The 25,512-nt window shown below is 43.4% G+C and overlaps 1 protein-coding gene across 5 annotated transcripts; it reads left to right on the forward strand.

Annotated features, from left to right (window-relative positions):
* Nucleotides 1,413-24,583, forward strand: RMND5A (required for meiotic nuclear division 5 homolog A). Of its 5 annotated transcripts, none has more exons than XM_021394086.1 (9): nt 1,413-1,738; nt 5,900-6,042; nt 12,369-12,503; nt 12,675-12,775; nt 16,627-16,793; nt 17,099-17,264; nt 19,830-19,932; nt 21,335-21,489; nt 22,863-24,583. In XM_021394086.1, the coding sequence occupies exons 1-9, from the start codon at nt 1,597-1,599 to the stop codon at nt 22,924-22,926; spliced, it is 1,176 nt and encodes a 391-aa protein (XP_021249761.1). In that variant the 5' UTR covers nt 1,413-1,596; the 3' UTR covers nt 22,927-24,583. The 5 variants fall into 5 exon arrangements, with proteins under 5 accessions (XP_021249761.1, XP_021249764.1, XP_021249763.1 ...); XM_021394089.1 differs by lacking the exon at nt 1,413-1,738 and adding an exon at nt 2,126-2,150; XM_021394088.1 differs by lacking the exon at nt 1,413-1,738 and adding an exon at nt 4,785-5,048.

Here is a 25,512-nt window from a genome sequence, read left to right on the forward strand (position 1 = left end):
GAAAAGACCTACAAGATCATCCAGGCCAACCATCCACCTACCACCAATAACACCACTAAACCATGTCTCTCAACGCTATATCTAAATGTTTCTTGAACACCTCCAGGGACGGTGACTCAACCACCTCCCTGGGCAACCCATTCCAGCGCCTCACCACTCTTTCAGAAAAGTAGTGTTTCCTAATGTCTAAATCTCCCCTGGCACAACTTGAGGCCATTCCCCCTCGTCCTGTCACCAGTTACAAGAGGGAAGAGGCCGACCCCCAGCTCACTACAGCCTCCCTTCAGGTAGTTAGAGAGAGCGAGAAGGTCTCCCCTGAGCCTCCTCTTCTCCAGACTGAACAATCCCAGCTCCCTCAGCCGCTCCTCATAAGGCCTGTGCTCCAGACCCCTCACCAGCTTTGTCACCCTCCTCTGAACACGCTCCAGGGCTTCAATGTCTTTCTTGCATATGTACTTGACTACATATATATTTGACTACATACATATATATTTGACTATATATATATTTATGTATGCATGTCTAAATTAGGAGATTTTGCTTGCATGTGCTAACACATGGCAAAGGTGACCATAGTGGTAAAGAACCTAAAAAATTAAACCAAGATACTGATGTCATAAGCCCAAGATGTTTCCATGTCTTTCAACATCATATATATGAATACATAAAGAGTAGGAATACAAAGGCAGCAGCTTGGGCCTGAATCTAACAGAACGACCGTGACTTGTAAGCACCTACACAAGTCACATGAAAACAATTTTCTTTGCTTTCGTGTCTTATTTCAGCAGTATGGGCACAGATGAAGCAACACTGCTCCAGAAATTACACGTTCTCAGATACTTGGTTTGAGTTTTGGGAGTTCCTACAGGAGGAATAACCGCATGCATCAGTACAGGTCAGGGGATGAGTGAGCTGCTGGAGAGGAGCTCTGTGGAGAAGGACCTGAGGGTCCTGGTGGACAACAGCTTGGCCATAAGCCAGCAGTGTGTCCTGGTGGCCAAGAAGCCCAATGGTATCTCAGTGGTGCACACTGACAGGACAAAGAGTAGTGGCCTAAAACTTGAACACAGAAGTTCTGTACTAATGTGCAGAAGAACTTCTTTATGGTAAGGGTGTCAGAGCACTGGAACAGGCTGGTCCTTGTGAGCTCCTTCCAACTCGGGACATTCTGTGATTTTGACTGTACGGTTCTATGGTCTAGACTGGGACCAACCACGCAGCACCACCTCCTTTCCCCTCCGCTCTCCACCCCCACCCGCCCATCCCATGGCAACAGCGCAGCCTCAGGACCCCGCACTTAGCTGCCCGCCTCGCTGCCTGCTCCCTCAGGCTGCTGGGGGCAGGGCTGCCCGCCGCGCTGCCTGAGCAATAATCGCTGCCCCTCCCTCTCTCCTGGAAGGTCCCCGGCTGCCCGCAGCGCTGCCTGCTTCCCCGCCGCCGAGGTCCCCGCCTGCCCGCGGCGCTGCCTGCGCACAGCTGGGGGAGACCGGGAAGTTGGGCGCCGGGCCGGGGCTGGCGGAGGGCGGCCGGGACAGGCCGCGGAGCCCGGGGGTGGGGGGAGAAGAAGAAGAAGAGGGCGGCCCCGTGCCGGCCGCTATGGACCAGTGCGTGACGGTGGAGCGGGAGCTGGAGAAGGTGCTGCAGAAGTTCTCGGGCTACGGGCAGCTCTGCGAGCGGAGCCTGGAGGAGCTCATCCAGTACGCGGGAGGGCTGCGGCGGGAGATCCTCCAGACGGAGAGTACGTGAGGAACCCCTCTCCCCCTCCCCCACACCCTACTTTGCTTCCCTGTCCCTATCCCCGACCCTTCCCAGCCCGCCACCCTCCTTCCCCCAATTAGTCAGGGCAGAACGCTTCAAAAGGTCTTAAAATCCGTCCGTGTGGAACGCGAGGCCTGCAGGCTGCCCCCGGCCTGCCCGGGGCTGTGCGCCTCAGCACGGTGTGACCCCGCTCCGGCCGCTCGTCCCTGCGCTGTGTGGGCAGGGGAGGGCCAGGAGATAAAGAGCAGGCTTGCAGTAAAGCAGCAAGCCCGCTGTTTGTTTCGTCTTCTTCTTTGCTTTCTCTTTTTCTTGATGATTTTGTCACTTGTTTACCTTCGCCGTGGCAGTGTGGAGGGCAAAGCCGCTCTTCAGCTGGAAGCCAATGCGGCCTCGTGAGTTGAGTTTCTGTTTTGCAGCTGGTGTGGGCAGGCTGAGTCTCCAAAGCGCAGTGTAAACATGGGACACTCAGCTTGCAAAATCGCCGTGTTTATGGCTGGTGTGGGAGGGCTGCTGAGGCGGTTGAAGCGGCTTCACCCAGCGCCCTGCAGGAAGTGAGTGGTGGCTCAGGGATTAGGAGTGGGACCTTCCCAGCTCCTCTGCCCGAACTTGACAGCTGAGTGCTATCTCGCTTCTTTCCGGGGTTTGCTTTGGTTTGGTTCAGGGTAAAATGCGTTTGCTGTGGGTTTGTTACAGATGCAAATCTCGCTTAGGAGTGCGTTTAGTTCCAGGAACTCAAACAGAAGTGTGTTAGAGCTGCTGCGCAAATGGAGCAGTTTGCATAGAGAGCAAAAATGGAAATCTGGTTCTGAGGCAATTGTTTGGGAGGAAATAATGTTCTGTCTTTTTGGTATTGTTTTGGAAGCGCGTCTCAGTAAATGCGCTCAGTGGCTTTCAGGAGAGTTTGAGCTTGTGCATTTTATCGACTGTCTTTAATGCACGTCCTCACAAGCAGATGCTGACCTTGCTTGGAAAGCTCTGTGGCACGGCCCTTAGGCTTGCATTGGTACTTGTAGGACCCCGCGGGGCTGTAAAGGTTTGTCAGGATCCTATTCCACATCCAGAGCTCTTACTTTCGTTGTAATAAAATGAAAACCCAGGGTGCTCCCTCCAGGCTCCACTTGCAAGTGTTTTGGGATGGTGTTATAAAACCCCAGATGTGTTCTCAGCACTTACCAACCAGCTGTAATGCTGTCCCAGCAGAGTGCATTCCACACTGAGTTTTCTTTTAGTCAGCGCTCTAGAATGAAGCTAATGTGTTGCCAGTGCATACTCAGATATCTCACAGCTCTATTAAATTTTGATGTCTGTGGGTAGGCAGCTTTCATAGGTTTCATCTACTTGTCTAGTAAGACCAGGTACTTGCAGCTTTTATGTGCTGTGACCTGAATTTGTTTTTTTGAGAGTTGATGGACATGGAAGCGGCCAGACATCCTAGTGTGGAGCAGCTCTGCAATCCAGGGGTGTGAGCTGCAGAAATATCCCTCTGTATGCGATTTAAAAGGGAAAAGAAGTAGAAACAAACACAAAACAGATCCAAAAGTAATAAAAAGAAATTCACGTTGTAGGACAAAGTTTGAAAGCAAAGATGTATGAAAAGGCCTTAAATAGGCAGTGGCTATCAAAAGGAAATGGGTGGAGGAAAAAAAACTGTTTAGAGGCTGAAGCAGCTTCTATCTTGTGCTCTTTTCCCTACTCTTAACATTTCTTGAGCTGTTTTTCATGTTGAAGCCAAAGCACCAAGCAGCCCCGTGTTGAGCCCTGTGGGTTGGAAAACCACGTTTGCTTTTCTTTTCCTTTAATACATCTCATCTCCTAGGGCAGCCAAGGCAGGACTGCTTATTCTTCTCGGATGGTGGAAGCAATGTCTGGTCAGTGTCTGGCTGACTGAACTTGGCTTTGAGCTCTGCTCAGTGCCTGGTGTCTGATTGCTGAAGTATTTCCTTTTAAATTGCAGCTCTGTATACCCAGTGTGGTGAAGCTGTCAGTCCGCGGTGTTCTGTGAGCACTGAATGCTGAGAGGGGTCTGTCTACAGGCTTGCTTCTGCTGATTTATTGCCAGTAATCACGAGTTTAATTAAAGCAGAAAGAGATGCGCGTAGGGGGAGAAATCTTTTCTCTTATAAATTTGATGGCTTTTCTGCTGTGGCTGATCTCTGCTGTAGTATGTGTTAGGGGACAATAATCCACTTATTTGCTCGGGGTAGAAATACCAGTGTGTGTATAAGTTGTTTGGGTTTTAGCTTAAGGGCTTTTCTAGGAAAAGATGGCTATGAATGTATTTTATCTTCCCTGTTTATTGGGCAGTGCAGATATGGGGAACGAGCGCTTCTGTTTCGGTTGTGGTATGACCTAACCGAGCATTTTGCCTTGGGAGAAGTCACCAGAAAGCTACTTAATTCTTTATGTAAGTTTTAAATGTCTATTGCAAGAAGTGAACAGTAACAGAAACAATCATGCATGTTGAAATAATGGCAGGAGGCCGGCGTCAGGTGGCAGTTGCGTGAGATTTCTTCTAATTTAGGATGTGTAGAGTCAAATTGGTGACTGTCCACTGACGAGACTGTTTCCATCCTGAGGAGGAAAAAATACAGAGCTCTGTCAGCCTTTTGCATTGGAGCTTAATATTATCCGCATGGAACCAGAGGAAGAAACTTGACGCTTTTTTTTTTCCCCCTCCTCAAAAGCTATGTCTACTGCAGAGATGCAATCAAATCTTCCATAGCGAGGGCTTGTGGAGATGAGCAGCAGCTATTTGCTTTCCCAGGGATGAGCTAGCTGTAGTGTGTAACCACATAAGCTTGTTTTTGCTGTTGGCGTCAACAGCGGAGTTGAAAGTTGGGGTGCGTAAGGGAAGAAATGAAGAATAAGCGGCTGGTGAATGGTTCCCTACCCCTTCCGACTGCAGCCTTGCTCTTTGTGAGGCTGGGTTTCCTTGCCTCTCCAAGGCACATTGTTAAGTGTGCACTGTAATTGTTACTGTTTGTTTCTATTGTTCTCAGCTTGCCAGCATTGGAACTGAACTCTTAACGTGCTGCGCAAAGCAGAAGCGTGCTAAAGTACAGAAAGAGAAAGGAACAGACTTTATGAAAAAGTGATTGCTTTTAAAATCTTTCTTTTAGAGAAATGTTTCGGGTTTTTATTTTTCACATGAATCGTTTTGGTCTGGAATGTTAGGAAAGCATTTCTGGGCTGGTCTACTGCTTAAATTAGCCTTCAGTCTGGTTGGTGTGTGCAGTCTGTGCATCAGTCTTCGTGTAGAATGAACTTTGAGGAAGGAGAGACCTGCAGAGGTAAGGCTGGCAAATAGTCTCCTCCTATTTAGAAGACAAAAACGGAGAAAGGGTGTGAATTAGGAGAGAGGAGGTGGTGAGGGGTTTGTAAACATCGCATATTTGTATTACCCCCAGCGTGGGTCATACAGCACTGCACTCGTTGGTTGAGCAATAGCTTAACAGTGTCGTGCTTCTAGAGAATAAATCTCACCTGACCATCCACTGTTTCCTATTGTAACCCTGGTGTTCACAGTCAGGGCCTTTATGGGCTATTTCTCATCCCTCAAGGAGAGGTTGAGACTGATGGCGCCGTTTGGGGCTATTCCCACTGCTCAGGAAACAAAAGTTTCACACAGCTTAAACGCAAGCTTACAGCCCGTGGTGTAAGGAGGTAGCTTGGGGGTGAGAGTGAACTGGGACCTCATTAATCCAAGCTTTGCTATCACATTGTTGAATTTAAACATCGTGCTCTGATGTGTCTTCAGGGAGCTGTCTAGAAGAAAACTGGTCCTATCATAGGTTAGAGACTGATTCCTGTTACATTCTGGGAGATGTGTGGATGGGGGTGTTTCTTGGAGACCTGTTGGTCAATCTGCTGAACTCAAGGAGAAAGCGTGAGATACTTAAATTACTTTTTCAAAGTGCTGCACTTATTCAATGTTATTTTTGTACCAGAGTGATTTCCTGATGGGGTGAGCCATGTCCTGTGTGTTTTACTTAATTTAAGCTGCACTTGCTTTACCAACACTTTCTAATTGTATTTCTTACTTAATACCACTTGTTGTCATATGGAGTTGCACATTGAGGGATTTAAGTTCTCATTTCCATGTAACAGAGCTGGTCATTTTCCTCTCGTTTTTTTTGTTTAGATCAAGATGGAGACTTGTCAGGGACAATTTCACTTGTTATGACGCAGTGTTGTAAAAGAATAAAGGACACAGTTCAAAAACTGGCCTCCGATCACAAAGACATTCACAGCAGTGTATCCCGAGTTGGAAAAGCCATTGATAAGGTACGTGTATCGTGCTTTGATTGTGTTATTGCATGTATTCTGTCATGTGTACTCTTTCACAAAATTGGGATTTGTGCTACAATTCATCTTAAGTCTTCCTGTTAACTGCAGCTATGTGGAGTTGGGGGTGGACGTAAGACCATGTGGTGTACAGCACCACTGCAGAACTCCTATACAGAGTGCTCCTTTTTGGGGCAGCTCAAATCTGGAGTTTCCAAGAGAACGTGCCATAGAGGTACTACTAGAGCTGGTAACAGAATGTACTATATCTGCATAGCAAAATGCTTGCTTCAGTATCAGTCTCATTAAGGAGTATTATTTATAGGCGTGTGTTTCATTTCTGGTTAATTGTTGGTAGCAATTGACCAGGAAGTGGCGTTCTGTTCTAGAAGGCAGCTTAGAAGATGAGAGAATTTGAGACAGGCATTCTATGTATACCAGGTGCGTTGTTGGTTTTTAGAGTGTCATTTCACAAGGTTTAGATGGAATTTACTCTGCTTTCATTAAAAACAACTTTTCATCATATCTACTCCTGTGCCATAGCAAGTATTTAATGTAGTGCAGCTTTGAAACTTTCCATATGAGGCATTCTTACGTGAATTTCAGGTTCCAGAATAACTGAAATCCTCGTGTATCTTTTAACAATTAAGTGAAATGGTACTAGTCTTCTTTTGGTTGTTGTTTTTTCTTTTTTTTTTTAGGTAAGTAATGCTCTGCGTATGCTTCGAGGTCATGTTTTTCTGTCTGTCTGCTCTTATGGAGGAGTTCTGTATGCAGGAGTTCTTTTGCTTGCTGTTTTTTAGACATTTTTGTGTGATGCTTTCATATCAGCACATGCTTATATTGATAGAGCCTGAACATTCAGTTTGGGTTGCAGTTTATAATCTTACAGAGGAAGATGTTTAGTAAATGAATCTTTTCAGCTGGATAAAAACACCTGTATCATTACAGAACACTGATTCATCATTTGAATATCTCATTTCAACTTTGTTAGCAGTGGTAAGCTATTAAAGCATAATTTCACAGTAACACAGCAAACTGATGAAGTTGCATGATGCTGCATTGGGGGGCAGGATGTCTGTGCAGCTGTTAGGATTGTTTTGCTTATGACTGACCATCATGGAGAGCTCAAACTCTGTACTAATAGCTTTAATCCAAGTGTCACTGTTATCCAAAGCTTAAGGATGCATCTGCCTCTAATCCTTGCTGCTGTTTCTAAACCTATTAACTAGAGTAAAATTCCATCCTTATTACTGGTGTGAAGCCTGAAATAAATCTATGTAATCTAGTCCTGCCTTTGAAACTTTCCTATTCTGCCTTACCAAGTGGACTTTGTATGAAAAAGCTTTCAGATTTGGGTATACCTTTTCATTTAAATAGTCTGAGATAGAGCAGCCCTAGGTCCTGTATAAAGGGTGTGAATCTGCCATGGAAATTGGTGGCAGTATTTCTTAGAGGCTGAAGGAGACAATGCATACAAGCTTAATAAAGTTGAGACTCGAGTCTGATATTCACATTACTGCTTCTTTGTCATCTGCATAGTTCTTACAGTGTTGTTGCTGCCTTAGCATTCTATCTACTGGTTTAATTAAAAAAAAAAAAGCCGTAAACGAAAGCTTTTCTTTAATTTCAAATGCTTGGTTTTCTAAAACAGCAGGAAGGGATACAGTGATCTACTCTGTGCCTGTACAGTGTCAGAAAAGCTGCTTCAGAGGGGTGTTCCAAAATGAGCTCAACTTGCACCGTGTGGCCTGCTTGTTCCCCTGGCTTCCCTCTGTTGCTACGTGCCTGTAATGTTTTCAACAAAAGGCTTCCAGTGGAAACTGCACCAGTCCCCAGTCCTGCTGGGAGTGAAGGACACGTTCCTGTGAAGTGCAGAGCACCAGAGAGGATGATCTCCTTAGACAGGAACTGTTCAGCATGCAAGTAGTTTGGTTTTATCCCTTTTCCCTAGTTGTAATATCTTCACTACTTGACAGTGTATCCTGAAGTCTCAGCACGTTTGTCAAATGAATGTGTGATGTTTAAACCCTGGGCAGCAGCACCTGAAGGGAATCTTCCATAGGTGTTTAGTGCATTTTCTCCATGCTGCTGGAAAACATGCTCAAAACCTATTGAAATTGCCTTCTCCCCATTGCTTCCCTGTAATATACTTAAGCTGAAACCAGTAGAAGTAATTAACTGTAATTGATGTCGCAAATTGATTCTTGACACATTCTAGACAAAATATTGCTGCTTCCGAAATAAAATGCTTGTCTGAATTTAAAGAAGCAGCTCTTGCTTTAATTCATGAGATTTGACTTCTGTTTGCTGTATCTTAAGTCCTCATCCAGCCCTTTCTCCTTTATTTTATGGCTGGATTAACATCTCTGAACGCCAGTTATGGTTGTTGTAGCTGTGTTTGCTCAGGCACAGATAAATATAACTCAGGATTTTATTGCCTGCTTTGAGGTTGGGAAACGCTAATGCTGGTACCAATTTAATGTGCCACATCCAAATGACAGCTGTTACACATGGAATCAACAACCCTGTAAAGCTTGGATTCTGAAAGAATTTGCTGTATTTTCTTCTAGTGGCAAATGGGTTAAGTCTTTTTCTCAGTGCTGAGGAAGGGGTACATCTGTATGTCAGTTTTAGGCTGATCTGCATTTGAGTTGGTTTAGTCTTTACTTACTAACTTGGATAGGACCTAATGGATTACGTGCTTATGTGCCCCTTTCTTCTGGAGAGCATTTTCTTCTTTGAAAATGAATGTTTGCATCCAGTTGCATCTGTATTGTACCAGCACCTTCTCCACTTCCACAATTCCTTACCTCCTTGTTGTTCAGCATGGTGATAGCAGGTAGCTTACTCATCAGTCTCCATGTAAATCATTTGTCTGCAATGAGTTCATCCCCAAGCATGGATGGAACAACTAAATGGCCCACGTAAATGTTTCCTGCTAGCAACCATGTGAGTAGTAGTTGAATGCCTTCATTTAGGAAAGCTAAATGGTCAGCTTTAGTAGTCGTTGCAAGTTGAGCATTATCTCGTGAACCAGCAAACTGAATAGAGAACTTGGAACAAGTGTGTTGTGTTTGGGCCAGAATTCAGAAGAAGGAAGGAATGCCCCAAGTAACCAAAGCTGGAAAACTGACCAATAAAGCTGCCCTTAGTCATCATCCTTCTTCATATCACGTTATTAATAGGGAAGGTTGTGTGCTGGCTGAAATGGTTCATCATGTGAGTGTCTTGAGTCCTCATATTTCAACAATTATCAGCAGTGTATTTTTCTTTGTAATATTGGTAAACTTAGCTCATAATACTCTACACTTTCGCCTTAGGCTTGTTAGTTAGGCTCCTTAAAGAGTGGTTGCTGCTCTGGAATAAGAAGTGACACACCTCTAAGCTTAAAATCAAAAGTGTAAAATAAACATTTTGGAGTCTGTAACGTAAGGAATTAATTTAAACCTCTGAAATGCTGTGAAATTCCACACGCCATCAGTTGGCACACTGTTAGCATTTAGCAAACAAAACTAGGAGATGTGCAGTCACGAGCATGTAATGCTTGCGTGACAATTATGAAATAAGTAAGCGAAAGGCAAGCAGTCATTTGTTCTGACATGTGACAGTCACTTGGTGTATTCTGCATAGTGAGCTCTTGAAACTACTTAGGACCCACTGGAGGCAGAGCTGTAGAATCCCACATACAATAAAAACCCCAGAAATCATTCGTTAAAAAGTAATTGAAATGAGAGATGAAACATTGATGAAACATTGGTTCATCAGAGAACAGATGAGGGGGAGGAAAAAAATTATTTCTTGAGGTCCCTGGATTGCATGATGTGACTTGAAGCTACAGCACTTCTAGGTTGGTGTGAGTCACTGTTACCATCTTTTATAGGATTAAAAAAAAATCTCATTTGCAGTGGGGTTTTGAGAAGTTTTTCAAGGCTCCTAGGTTTATTTCAGAACAAAATGTGTACGTGTATATTGTAAGTGTGACAAAAGTTGAAAATGAACAGAGAATAACTTAATTGATAATGAATCTTTTTTTTTTTTCCCCACCCCAGAAACCAAAGCAATGAAAAAAGAGCTTATATGTTCTTGGTGCTGCCTCTGTTATTTGTATCATGCCTTTTCTATGGATTTGTTACCTGCTAGGGGTGTTTGGAAAGCAATACCAGAATCAGCATCGGTATCGAACTGTGAAAGCTTCAAAGGGTGCGCACAGATGAGAACGCTGTTATTTAATCTTCAAAATTCTTACGTTTTTCAATACAAATTTTAAAGATAAGCAGTGTGGCAAGGAACTTAGAAGTCGAGACACCCATGTGGAAATGTTAGCTCTGAGACTTGTCTCAGTGACAGCGATTTAGATGCTTGTCTTGCCCCACCATCTCCAAAAGATGGAAGAGAATTTGCTAGCCTAAGGTGTGTGTTTTACTGAGGGTTTACAAAGAGATTGAAGGGAGTGGTGGCTTTGAGGCTGCCTGTGTGGGGCTGCTCCTTTCTCACGATGATGCAGAGCGGCATCAAAGCAGTTTCAGCCCTGGAGGCTGGCAGCTGAAGGGTGGGTAGGTATTTGCTACCCGTTAAAGAAAAAGCAGTGAGGAGTAGCCATGTGGGTATTGTGAGGGAGATGTGTGATGGAAAAGAGAGCCCTTGGGTCTGGAGGTCGGTGGGTGGGTTAGACCTGGGGGAGCTCAGATGCAGAACCCTGTGGGTGCTGTCACCCGGCCACATTCCCTGATGGTGGGGAGGGCTCAGCAGCATGCTGATCTGCACTGCTTCCCTCTGCACGTTTCTTTGCGTGGACCTTAGAGGGACTTGGACTTGTTGTTTCAGCTCAAGTAAACCTGGGATTCGTGAGGGGAAAGCTGCAAGGATGTGCTCTGTTGTGTTTTGTTTTTTTTTAAGAATCTCCTTCAAACTTGATCTCACTTCTAGAACAGGTTAGTAGGAAGTTCCTGAGTGCTTTTGACAGCGTTACTCTGCAAACGTCTGTTGCCTGGTGTGTGTTGTCACAAAACATCATCTGACTTGTTGGGCTCTTTCTGAAGGTCAGAGGTGTTGCAGCACTGGAATACAAAGTGCTGATCTAATGCAAACCCACGTTGCCGACTCGGGTTTGTTCTGAAGCTGATTATCCAGCTCTGTACCAGCAGCCCTTACCTCAGGTCGGGTTTGGGCTAACCTGCTGCTCCAGTGTTAGCTGGCTGACAGAGAACCGCTGGTGTCTGGCTGGCACATAGCTCATACAAGCTCAGTGGAGTTTGCTCTGGCTGCTGTGACAGAGGCAAATGTTTGTGCTGTGGAGGTGTTCCCGTATGGTGCAGAGCTGTTATCATCACAGAGCCAAAGCTGCAGCACTCCACATTGCACCAAACTTCTGGTTTCTGAAGTTAATTCCTAGAAGGCAGCTGTAGTTACCGGGCAGTCAGGCGATGTGCTGCCTGCTAGGCTCTAGTTCTTTTGCAGAAAGTTTATTTTGGGCAGTGGGTGTGGATTTTTATTCAAATTATCTTGCTTGCCCAGAGCGTTAAACGTGTTAGCAGTTAAAATCCTGGTTTATATCCTGGGTTAGAGTAAGCGTTGCTCTCCCGTTGCCAAGAGGCACAGTGCCAAGTGTTACTAAAGGATCACGGTGACAATGTTTTTACTTATTCCTGGAACATGTCCGTAGGCCACTGACCTAAAAATACGCTGCAGTGGGATCATCAGGGTTAGATCTGCAAAAACACTCTCGGATCTTCAAAGCTCAGTTGCTGGTATATTGAGATCTTCAGAGATTTGGATTTCCTTGTCATCGGGAGGCTGGGGAGAAGTGACATTTTCCTTTTTCAGCACTGTCTGCCCCCCCAAGTTATGTCAAAAATTCTTGAGTTAAAACTTAATTTGGTGCCCTGTAGTGACAGTGATGCATTGATAATGCTATTTTGATTTTAACGTGGGCGATTTTTTGTCTTCTTTATGCTTTTCATTTTTCATGTATGGAAAAACTCTTTTCTGCAGATACTTTCTTCGGATACATACTGTGGTCTGCAAGTCTCTTTATTAGTTAACTCTACTTCTGATTTGCTAGCCGACTTGCAATTTGTCAGTGTAGTTCCTTATAGTGGATGACATTCAGACGTGAGATGAGCAAGCCAAAGGATGTCTTCTGTACACAGGAGATAATGAAGCAGCTGACAGATACATTTCACTTGGAACAGGAGGTAATTAAGGGCAAACTGAGTAATAGGCAGAAAGCGCTGGAGTGGAGACATAGGTGTCCTGCGTAATTCGAGGAAAATTACCTGGGGTTCTTTGTTCCAACCTATTAAATGTTAATTTGTACGTTGCAGAATTTTGACTCTGACATCAGCAGCGTGGGGATAGATGGGTGCTGGCAGGCTGACAGCCAGCGGATCCTCAACGAGGTGATGGTAGAGCACTTCTTCCGGCAGGGGATGTTGGATGTAGCCGAGGAACTGTGTCAGGTAATGATAAGTGTGGATGTTGAACGGGATGGAACGTGGAACGTTGTGCTTTGTGATAGCATCCTTATCTGAATGCTAATTTTCCCGGTGAATATTTAAACTGTCAGAAGAACAGCACTTTAACTGTGTCTTTTTTAAGGCTTTAACCTGAAGCGTGACTTTGTTTTTCAGGAATCTGGTCTATCAATAGATCAAAGTCAGAAAGAACCATTTGTGGAGTTAAATCGAATACTGGAAGCATTAAAAGTTAGAGTTCTGAGACCTGCATTAGAGTGAGTCTGCTCGTTTTTTTTTTTCCCTCCATTTTCAAAAATTCTCTTAATAAATCCATAGTTTTTCACTTTAAATACTGTCTTTGTTTTGATGTGTCCTCATTTGTTTTGTGACCTCTAACTACTGAGCAAACCTTTGCCTTTTCCAGTTGTTCCCTTGTTGTCCCTCCTAGTGACCAATGCTTAACTAAGGGTCTCCTTCTTAGATTAAGGGTTAACTTAAGGGTTTTGGGAGGAATTAACTTAGAGAACCAGTTATCTGCCATGATGGTACTTTACTGTAGTTACAGTGAAGCAATGGTGAATATTATGCACCAAGATCTGGCTGTTGAGGGTACCAGGACTTAACAAAGGTGTTGGGTATCACCAAGTCTTCTTGGCTTCACCGAGCCCTGGTGGTGAGCAGAACTTAGTCTGAGAGAATCTGAGATGTTATCAGTCAGCCTTAGACTAAGATATTCTCATCACCTTAATAGACTTTACAACCACTAGACGTGTAGGATGGTGCTGTAAGGGAAAGGTGATGGAATATGTTATGGGCTGCTGTTTTGTAGTTTCCAGTAGTGGATATGTATCTGTGCTGTGTGTATCAGAACAGCTTTTATTTTAAAAGCAGCAAAATACCAACCCAACCCTCAGCCTGTTAATATGGCTTTGGTAAGCTTGCTCAAAAGCAAGAAAAAAATAAAATAGCTTTTTAGCAACCTTTTAAAAGTAGAAACAATGGAACAGAACATGAAAATGTATTTCACTCTAGATAATTTGTACACTTAAAGATAACTTTTTTGCATTAATTGTTTAACTGAATGCTTGACTAAAATGTATTCAAGTACATTTTTCCACTTTCAACATGATCCAGCTCAGGTGTATGTCGATTCAGGGGTCACTGGCATCTAAACTAAATGCAGCGTGCTCTGATATTCAAACCTAAACTCAAACCCTGGAGTACAGCTCTGAGTCAGGCAAAGGTTGACCCAAATAATCTTTGAATATAGTTACACAGGTGGAAAGCTCAGCTGGTTTATTGCCATTGCATTAGGTAAATGAGGGGAAGCAGCACTGCAATGCTTTGTGATACAACTGAAGCAGAAATTAATGTCACTACACCTCATACTTCCTGTATTTCAAGTAGTGACATAGCTCTTGTAAAGGATGCTCTCCCCCGAGGAGCAGTAAATGACTGCTGGTATGTCCATCTACCTCAAGTCACTAAGTTTGTTTTAGCTCAGATTACCCAGGCCTTGCATCTTACTCATGGCAACTTAGCCACATCTTGTCATTCCTGCAACGTGTTAAATATTTTTCAAACAAAGGAGAAAGCATGGTCCTTCTTCAAAGGCAGCCTTATTCCCTAGACAGCTGAATTAGGCAGAGAATGGGGTGTATTGTTAGCACAGTTTGTGTGCTGGTTTCCCTCCCCCACCCTGCCTCATTTCTGCTTATAGTGTGACTTGTCAGGGCAAAAACTGTCTGCCTCTGTGTTTGCCTAGTGCTGGGCACAAATGATTATGTAAAAAAAAAAACAAAAACAAAACACCTGGCTGTTAGTGAGGGCAATCAAAATGTGACAGAACTCTATCCAGCTCAAGAACTGAGCGCTGTCTGAAAATGCACAGTTATTCCTCAGGACTGCTGGTGCTGATGAACTAGGTTCCCGTATTTCTCAGCAGCGTTCAGGAGGAACGATAGAATCCACGAAGATGAGAAAAGTTCTCTAAGATCAACTGGTCAAAGGAGTGACAGAAACCACATGGTCAGCTCCAAGGGGAGAGCCCCTGTGTGAGAGTAGCTTGGAAGGATGGCGTGTGGAGCTGCTATAGGGCTAGGCTGTGGTGTTGAGGCTGAAAGCAGGCGTTTTACGGGGATTATTAATTACAATATCATGAACCTGGAAGAGGGAGTGGAGCAGGGTTTGTCCATGCAAAATTGCAGAAGGCTGAGGTGAAACCAGTCTCTCTGGCTGTGCCAGTTCTCTGCAGTTGATGCTAGGTTAACTCAGCACTGGAAGTTGAACAGAAACTTGCTGCTTTTGCTCACTGCCATCTAACTGTCAGATTCATCACTTTCTAAGAAACAAAGAATACTCTCCTATTTGTAGGGTTAATTTTTCCCAGATTTTCTTCCTGGTACAAATTCCAACAATTTAATACTACTATACCTTAGAATTAAACACAGCACAACTGGCCATCACATTTTTCTTTTTTGTGTGATCTTCAGATTGATTTTTGTAGATGCTCAACCTTGAGCTTGCAGGGAAATCTGTGAAACTTCTGTGCCTCTCGTTTATTTCCAGTGACCTTTCTCTTTGGAATTTGGTAGCGGGGGAGGGAAATCCACGTAGATTGTGTGTGGATTCTGGATTTTCTGAGTCCAGGTGGGTCTCTGTGTGTAGCTTTGGTGGGAATAAGTGGCAGGGCCAGAAATACTGCCTGTAGTCTCCCAGGGAATAGCCATTGTCACCCTGTATGTCTGTAAAGCTGTAAGGTCTTGGTATTCGTTGTGGCCTCCGGGACGTGGTTTAAGCTTGCTTTAATCTTTGTCAGTCTTTGTGAGATTCATCCTAACTAAACTTAACCGAATTCCACATAGGAGCTAGAGGAGAGCTGTGGTTTGCATAGTATACTTCAAAAATATGGGGTAGATTGGAGTCACAGAATTGAAAATGCTCTGCAGGTATCATTTTGAGCGGCGTTCGGAAGACAGATGTTGTGATTACTGATGATTTTGAACTGTGATGCGGAGTATGTGAGTTGAATGCTTTAGCCATCACTTGCTGCTTTTTCTCTTTCTATTACAAATCCTTTGAATAGGAGTGGAACATACTAGTCCAAACACCTCAGGCCTCGCTTCTGTGTTTGCTTTCTTCTCATCCAAATCAGTGCTGCCACTCAGAGAACAGAAAAGCAGAAAGCTTGCCTGAAAGCTAGTTTGGAAAGACAGACTCTATTGCAGCAACATGAAGCGCCATGCCGTGTGCTCACATGGCTGGGAATATTGGCAGGGAAGGGATGGAGGCTCTTCCACACCTCCCTGTTGATGGAGTACAGATTAATATCTCATTAATGGACTGTGGAACTTCACCCTGACGCTGATATATTGGTTTTATTGCTTATTGATAGTAGATTCTTGTCTTTCAGCTGCTAATTGACCTATAGCTCAGGCTCTAGTTGTAACTGGGAGTGAGCTTCACTGTCAGTAAACCAGGTTTCAACCATAGACAGTAACCATTTAAACAACAACACAAATAAAAAAAACAAACACCAAATTGAAAATAACACAGCACATTTTTAGCAGAGCGAAGTGCCGTACTCGAATTGCTTTCTCTTCCCCTCGCACCTGCAGTGCATGGACTTGTTCTTCGATGCTTCCACGGATGAATTTCCCCTCTCCAGGGCAACATTCACATAAACACAGTGGCTTAGCAGAAAACGTTTGAGGAATGAGGAAATTGGAAGACATGTTGTTGCAAGTGTTGGTCAAACCCGTATAACATGCAGCAGAAGACTGTAACTGTTAAGATTCAATGTCAGAGTGATATTAATCCAAATATAGCAGTTAATTTCAGCTGTTTCCACCTTCTATTGTGCCTATGTCAGTAGTGCCTTTCAGTGGCTGTGTTAGAAGGCAGAGGCTAACCTATGCAGCACTAGAAGTACATTGTGCACGCAGCATGACTCCCTTACTTGTAAAGGATCTTACTCTTTTCTGTGCTCCATGTAGGCTAATAGAAGTTCAGGGAACAGTCACCTTCTTGAAATAGATGTTTGATAATTGTAATAATTTCATATCGTGTGGGCTGACATTTAATTACTCCTGTGTCATGTCCTTTTGTACCTCCTCGTTTCTTCCAGGTGGGCGGTATCCAACAGAGAAATGCTCATGGCACAGAATAGTTCACTGGAGTTCAAACTGCACAGATTATATTTCATTAGTTTATTGATGGGTGGAACAGCAAATCAAAGAGAAGCACTTCAGTACGCGAAAAACTTCCAGCCGTTTGCCCTAAACCATCAGAAAGGTAAGGCTTTGTTCCCCTCCTTGTGACCAAAGCACTTGCAAGTGGCACGTGGTAGTTAAACACAAATCGTGTTCCAAGTGTGTTTTCGGTCATCGTTTTCATTTATTTTCATAGCACATTGGAGCTCTCATAGATGAGAGTGTCTGTTCTGCGGTGGCTGGAATTGTAGGTTGTAGGGGTGAGGATATGCATTGTTATTTTGGTGTATGTTCCACTTCTGCTCATTCCCATCGTACAATCTAAAACTGAAGACGCCGGCTTTTATTTATGGCATAAACCAACTAACTGCTCCTGGTCCCTCGCAGATATTCAGGTTTTGATGGGCAGCCTGGTGTATCTGAGGCAAGGCATAGAGAACTCACCGTACGTTCATCTACTGGATGCAAATCAGTGGGCAGACATCTGTGACATCTTCACAAGAGATGCCTGTGCTCTTCTGGGTCTCTCAGTTGAATCACCGCTCAGTGTTAGGTATGCTGCTTTTTGCTTTTGCTTTCAAGACCAAGAACGCAGAGTTTTGGTTTCTGTTTCTAACTGAGGACAAAATAAATAAATACATGTTGACAAGTAGTCTCATCTAGCTTGTGTGAAGTAAAGAGTGTGGTTACACATAGCTCCAACGAGATTTGCAAAGGTTTGAACAATGAGAGATTCAGGTGTGCTGGGCTTTCTCAGCTGGAGAGGAAGCACCGTTTCAGCTCAAGAGGAAGCATTCATGGATGGATTTTGGCTTCTGTAGCTTAGACAGAAGGATGAGGATGGCCATCGGCCGTTTATTTGCACAACAAGTGTGTGAAAGCTGTTCCTGCTGTGTAACCACAAAGCACTAAAGCTCCAGCCATGATTCTGTCAGCACTTGATCATCTCTTTTTAATCCACACATTATTTCACCTGTCTTCTCCTTACAAGAGTGTTTGAATTAGGTTGTGATTTTAGCTGCTAGAATTTCCAAACTATTTGTTAGCCCTCATTTGCGAAGAAGGAAGGCACTTTGAAGCCCAGCAGCTAATCTGACAAAATGCAAATCGATAGTAGGCTGTCAGAAACGCCAAGAAAAAGCAGTTTAATCTCCTCCTAGCTTTTCAGGAGATAATACAGATCAGCTGCTGTTTAACCTTTGGCTGCCGATTGCCTGATGTTCTGATTTCTATTTCAAACATTAAATGGAGAATAAATTATATGCATATTTCTGGGCTAGTTTCAGTACTTAGCAGAAGCTTTCTTAGCTTCCTTACCCCTTCCTGGATTTGTTTTTAACTGCTGTTTGCATTTTATTGCTCTCCTTTAGAGCTCTGTTTAGAATGGTGATAGCTTCTGCTTCTCCTGTTTCGCACCTCTGTCATAAACTACAGCAAAGGGAGTGCTTCCAGATGAGCTGTCCTCCTGGAGTAAACAATGCCACTTTCAGTCTGAGGATTTTATAGTTACCTAAGTGATGGGTATCTATAACTTTGGTTATTAGTTCTCGTCTTGTTCCTGTTTCAGTGAAATGAATAACCACCCTTAGCACTCTCCTTGTGCTTGTGCAGACACTGTGATGCTGCAATTTTCACTGCAAGTGTCTGAGATTTTTCAGTGACGCGGAAAAACCTCTCTTATATTTGGATGCGTTGATCACTTGGTTTGGGCCCAGTATGAAACTGATTGTGCTGAAACGTGTCTGCTGCGCAGGTGGTGTCGAGGTGCCTGTCATAAACAAGGCTGTTTGAAACTGTGGTGACCTTTGGTGCTGCAAATCCTTTAAAAATTAAACTAGCTTAAAGTGAAATCCCTGTTATCAAACATGCTGCTTTGCAGAACACTGATAGCGGTCACCTGTCGTAGTTTTCTTTTAAAGGCTGATTGTTTCTTCAGTGTGTGTCTAATTCAGGTCTCAAGGTCTGAATTACTGCGTGGAGTCGATAGGAAAACTTAGCACACTGAAAAAGTCATTGTCTTGAAGGACAGCATGTTGTTAAATTGTTATTCACACTTTCTATTTACTTGAACTGTTGGATGCCCATAGGACTCATCTTCATCATGTATAGAACAGTTAAAGCAGTGGTGCTTTTATGATACCACCTGTATAAACTTCCCAAAGAGTTAACACTAATTACAGTCCGTGCTGATGCCAACGGAAAGCCAAGTGTGAGGAATGAAAAGGCCAGTCATTTGGAGATGTTCTTTGTTACATTCTTCTTTAAGATAGCAGGCAGCAGACTGGTAGGCTTCAGGCACATCCCCCACAAGGAAATTAGCCACAGTATTGCTGTAGAAACCTTACAAATAAGTATCTGGAGGAGCAGAGGAGAGGAAGGTCGTGACTTCTGTAGATAATAAAATTTGCACAATTTTCTGTTGCTGCTGATTTCCAGGCCCGTAGCACTGTCCTTAAACTATTGTCCATCAAAATGTCTGTTAAATTGTCAAAAAAAACAGTGTTACGCTTTGAAGTATTTCCCTAAAATAATGTGGGAAGTTCTGGAAATGGGCAACTCCTGGGGCAGGCTGAATGTTGAGGCATTGCCGTGGTCCAGCTGTGTACTGCTGCTCTTCTTCCAATTGCTGCATGTTGTGCTTTCCTTCCTTCTCTTGCCTTCCAGTGTTTTCCTACATTTGTTTTCTTGATGAAGATGGAAATGCATGTTTCCTTACGTGGTGATGACATGTTATTAAAGGATTATGGGTTGTGCGTGTGGGTTACGCAGAACCTCCTAGGTCACGTGTGGTGTTCCGTAGTTGTGGTATAGAGCAGCTACCTTTAAAAATTAGTATCACGTTTTTCTCCTCAAACCAAAACAGATAGCTCTGAATCTTGTAATCTAAGCTAGTATTTGCTGTTGCTCTCAGTACAGAGTGTAGCACCTTGGGATTCTAACCAAATAAGCTCTTGCTTCTTATACTTGAAGGGTATTCAGAAGCATGGACACAAACTGAGTGAAGTAGTACAACACTTAGATACAACTCTAAAAGTACTTTAAAATAGAAATGCAAGAAACAGTTCTTTCCTAAAACTCACATTATGTTAATATTTCTTTTTTTTTTTTTTTTGTGCAGTTTTTCAGCAGGTTGTGTAGCATTACCGGCTCTAATTAATATCAAGGCAGTTATTGAACAAAGGCAGTGCACAGGTGTTTGGAACCAGAAGGATGAACTACCGGTGAGTTAATGCTGAGCTGCTACAGGGCAGATTTCTAATGGGGAAATGCTGGTTTCAGGCTGCTTGTGTGCTGATTGGTAAGGGATGTCATACATAACTGCCACCTCAGCAGCTCCAGGGTCTGAGGTTTCCTATGCAGAGACCTGGGGGTCTCTGCCCCAGGCTGATGGACCTGGCTGCTGCTTTTCTGTCTGTGGGCTCAACCCATAGCGAAGCTGAGCATGAATCACCACCCGTGCACACTTACACAAGGGCTGCTGGTATGACCAGCTGTGTGGGCTGCCACAAACAAGGCACTGCCTTTAGCAGCACCCACGTACAGGTCTTCCATAAAACATAAGCATAGACAGCTGAGTCCCCTTCCTCTTCTGTGGCTGAATCTCACGGAGAAACATGAACTTCCACTAGCTTGGCTTGAGATCTGTTCATAGGCTGCTTTGCATTGACACTCGATCAGGCACCTATGAGGAAAAAGAAGCAGTGCTACGACTGTGTCTGGGAGATGCATTGGGATCCAGTGCATTATGCTTCCAGCACAACTGTTGAGTTAAAATGAAGTTCAGTTGTTACGAAATCCTGTTTTCCCTTTTCGGCTCTTACTAGGCATGTGCAGCTCTCCAGTGACCTCCTCCTGATTTGGAAATAAATCCTGTTTAGTGCAAACCGGGCATGAACTGAGTTAGCCTCACTGATTGTAGCTGGAAGAGATTCATCTATAGCTTCAGTGCATGCCTTTTTTCTCAGCTTTTTTTTTGTAACAGTGAGAGTGGAACCCTCAAGTGTCACCCATTCGTGCCCTGCAGTTGTCAGTCCTTTCCTTAAGTCATGTGCATGCTCTTTTCTATTTGAGATGTTCCTTTCTGAAATCATTTAGTCCAGGTGGCAAGACTATTTTTGCACCAGTGTTTTCTGCGTTAGTACTGAAAAGAACTGATTCTGATACACTTGAATATTGGTGGGATTTCTAGGTGAGGGGGGAGTCTTTTAGGAAGCTGTAGAACAGATCATCATCAACCCTTTTTTTCCTGTTCTTTTTTTTTTTTTCTTTTTTTCCCTTAAATGAGATCTCTCATCTGAACCACTGTCTAGAAAATATAGAATGCCTTGTTGGGTGATCAGCTCAGTTTTCCTAACAGAGCACAGATCTGCACTAAAATATACACCTGTCTGTTGTCAGAGTACTCTGCTTTCTTAGGGAGTTGGGGGGGAGGAGCAATGTAAATGACCATTTTAAGATCACAATGAAGTTTTTTTGTCTGGGAAGTTGTGAGGCATCAGCACGATGGATTTTGCTGCCTTCAACGCCGAGTTACAAAATCTCTTAAGTAAGAACTGTGACCTAAAGGAATAATTGTCTGGAAATGTCGCTTCCCAAGATAAATGATCTTCGTTTGTTTCACAGATTGAAGTGGACCTTGGTAAAAAGTGCTGGTACCATTCAATATTTGCCTGTCCCATTCTCCGTCAGCAAACAACAGATAATAATCCACCTATGAAATTAGTCTGTGGTCATATTATATCAAGAGATGCTTTGAATAAAATGTTTAATGGCAGCAAGTGAGTACCTTTTTTTTTTTCAATATTCCAAGCAAAGCATAGAGAGTGACAAATCTTAAGACTAGAGTATGGTATTTGAGGAAAGCTGGATCCACAATTCCATAACTGGTGGGAGCTTGTAAGTCTTGGAGTGGGACTTTGAAGTCAGATGGCTGAGCTGATGTGCTGGAGAACAGCATAAGAAACCCTCTGGTGTTACAGAAAGTGATTACATGAAGGAATGTAGCAAACAGGGTGATTTTCCAAGCTGCAAACACCATCGTGTTGTGCCAAATGCAAAGAGAGACTTCTGCACACCTGGTTTTTCACTGGGAGCAAGACTGGTAATGGTGGAAACCCCCTTTAAAGTAGGCAGGGGTAGTAAACCTCTGGGGAGATATGGCTTAGTAATTGAGTGAGTAGTTGAATGATCATGCCCTGGGAGCTGTCAGTGAGATGCCTACAGGCTTTTGGAAAGGAGGAAAACTGAGGGGAGAGCTGTACAGATTTCCTTCAGGAAGAAGGTAATGTGAATTGAATGTATGCAGCTTCTGTGAAGGCTGTGGGCTTAATTTAGAGCTCTGGGTTGTTTTGTGACATCCAGCGTGAAACTAAGTGATACTGTGATTGAAAACATGGAGTAATGTTTGCATTCTTTGCTCTGTTTAAAACAAACAGTAACTTCATCCATTTTAAGCCAGTAAGCTTACTGCTACGTTATTCCTGTCTCTGGTCATTCGTTCCCGATGCTTTTATTCATCAGCTTTAGTGACAGAACGGCTCTGACAAAATTAGCTTTGGGGAATGAAAGGTGCAGATTTAGGGATGGGGAAAAATGCATCAGTGCTAGAAGAAATGCAGTGAGCACATGGAATTGTGCTGGTGGACACCTCAGCAGGGGACCAGGCTGACCTATTTAGCCATAGCCTGCAGCAGCTGATCTGAGTGGATCGAGAAGTGACAGCGATTTGGGAACCAGAGAGTAAAACTGAGTGGATGTTAATGAAGTTAAACTGAATGCTACCAGCCTGCTTGAAACTGCTAAAATGCAACAAACTCACCCCAAAGCTTAAATAATAGATTAACCATGAAGAATAATTTCCTGGTATTTAATAATTCAGAGGTGAGCGGGTAAAAGGTGAGAAAACAGGAGAAAAATGGGATCAGGTTTCTCTCTGTGACAGGTGGCTTCTAGCAGAGCCTCCAAGTGTTTTTGTTGCGTGCTGGAGGGGGAAAAGAGGAAGGACTGTCACTGCAAATCTGCCACCTTTGTGGTGGTGGTAAAAGCTTAGTGCTTAGCTGTGTTCCAGCAGTGCTAAGTCCCCAGAAAGCATGCTGCTGCTGGGCTTCTGTCTGCAGTACCACAATTCTAACGTGTTGTCTTTGTCCCCCAGATTAAAATGCCCCTATTGTCCGATGGAACAGAGCCCTGGAGATGCCAAACAGATATTTTTCTGAAGAAAAGCTCCCTTAAGCGGTTTGTAAGTGACACTCTGCAATTCAGGTGCATTTCAGGAGAATTAAAACACACCTGTTCCATTTTATGCAGCCGACTGAGGACTCCTATGTTTGTATAAGCTAATGCTACAGAAACTTTGCCAACATTTAGTATATACATACCAAGTGGAAATGCTACAGAAATATTATTACCATAGGGCTTTACTATACTCTTGGTCTCCATACCTGATCAAGTTACTACACCAGCAGTTGTCATTCAATGCAGGTTTTTGTACTCAATTATACGGTGACTTTTTACTTTTTAAAAGCAGAAATGGATCACCCCCATTTGTTTAATATTCCTCCTGCTATCATTCTATTGGTAACTGTCACCTTAGAGAATGTTTGTGGAAAAAGTTTTATTTCCTGTAACGTGTACATAATTAAAGGTAAATACTTCAGAAAAAAAAAAAAAAGTTTGATAAATTGAATAGTGGTTATAAAACTAATTTGTATTTTTTTTGCTGAAAGAGCTGTGATATATTCTGAGTTTTTCTTTCAAGCATTTTTTCAACTTTTACATAGAATTCAAAGTAAATGTGCATATATATAAAATATATAAATATATAGCCCTAAGGGGCTACCTGTTAAAATCCATCACTAATTTATGAGGGTGATGTGTGGATAGATTACTGCTGGAACAGAGGGAAGAGGAAATCCTGTTCCTTAGGTTTCACGATTGAGAAATGTTTGTGTAAAAGAATCCTCAATAAAACGAAATTCTGAAGTGGAAATGCTTTTAGTCGATGCCGTTTGCTCTCTGGCCTTCGTAGTCATGTTCTTTGAACTTTGTATTCAGGATTAGGCTATAAATGTCATGTTGCTGTATAGTTTAATAGTCATTATAGTGTGCTATTTATAAACAGTTATCAAAACCAAATCGATTGTATAAGTATTCATTGTTACATGGGGGAAAAGCATGTTCTGATGCAGTCTTTTGATCATGGTGCTGCACTTGGCAGAGTTGGGCCCTACGTCACGCATTAGGAGGTAGCAAATTTTCTGTAGCTTGAGAACACTTTGCTTCTAGCCTTGTTTTTGTAGTAGACTATTACTGCCATTGCCACTTTTTCTGCTAAATTTGTCATATTGTTGACTAGGTAAATTTGTACTCATGAACAAGGTGTAGATCATGGCAGTTAAATCTTTTTCTAGTGTGCATATATTTGTATTTATTGCACTGTCCTATAGTAGGGCGAGCAGCCACGAGGCATGCGGAGCTACATGTAAAATTATATTTCTGTATTGTGTGGTAAAAAAAAAAAAAAACCCGAGCTTATATGGTTGAATACTGACACACTGGTTGAATGCACTAGCACAATGCACTACAACGAAGACCGTCTGTGAGAAACCTCCACCTTCTGAATTTGTGTCACCTGGTGTGAGAGACTGAGTTGGACTCTGTCGGATCAGTGCCCACGGACAACCTGGAAGAGGCACGGAGAGCAGCAAGTCAAGGCACACACGTTTTGAGCCTGAAATGTGTTTGATACGTGCGAACAATGCAGGCGTGTGACTTTCTGCAAAACCTCTATTGTATTCACACTGAGTTCCAACCGACCAGGTTACCGAGTGGTAAAATCAACAATAAACAGGTGAGGATATTATTTTCCATGTAGGTTTCCTAGTCTTGGTGAAATTGCTTTTCATCTTTTCTTTTGGGTGGAGTTGCCTAATGCTTTGGATTGAAACGTAGTGACATGCAGAGTAGATGAAGACAAGAAAACCAGGCCTCTCCTCCCCAAGGAACGAACAGCTCCGTTGTGTCACACTGCTCGTGTTTCGGCACTGGTGTGGACGTAAGTGTGTGCTGAAAATGCCTCTGATGCAATTCTTCGAGTACAAAAATGGCAGGGTTATTAGATGGCAGCGTGCTGATGACATCCTAAGTTCAATTTCCAAGTGTCGCCCTGTTTTCCCTTCGAAATAACGCACATTCTTGACGTGTAGCTGATTTACAGCGTTGGCTGTTAGCCCCAGATGACTGCAGTTCTTCCCCTAGCTGTGTGCTTGCTTAATTACTGCTTGCAGTTGTGAAGCTCCGCCGGCAGATGATGCTCATGGTCTGGTGCAGAGCGCTCGTGTGCCTGAAGCAGTGGGATGTGGTGCTGGGTGTTTGTGAGGCGCTGCCTGCACTTTGGTTGCCCTTTATTTACCACCTCCTACTACCCGAGTTGTTTCCACTGCCCAAAGAGTGAATAGCAATAGGAGGCTTTCTTATGTCATATCTAATCAGCAGCCAGTGTATCTCTTTTCTCTACTGCAGTTTGGAAGAATCCACGGTGTTTTCAAAATCAAATACTTCTGCTTAATACTTCTAAAGCATTTTAAAGTACTGCAGTTGTATTGGAGCTTCTGTACCAAATTCTGAAGCCTTTATTAACCCCCTCGTGCTGCAGTGCCTTTTAATAAGCCTGCTGCATAGTAAGAGGAAGGATTCCCATCCTGCACCGTTCTGCCTGTGTCCAGATCACTGTAACTTCTGTGTGCTGCACTGGGCTTGGAACTGGAATGTAACTAGTACGTAACCTTTGACCTCAGGCGCTT

Source organism: Numida meleagris, chromosome 4 (assembly GCF_002078875.1).
Source record: "Numida meleagris isolate 19003 breed g44 Domestic line chromosome 4, NumMel1.0, whole genome shotgun sequence".
In the NCBI taxonomy this organism is placed as follows: domain Eukaryota; kingdom Metazoa; phylum Chordata; class Aves; order Galliformes; family Numididae; genus Numida; species Numida meleagris.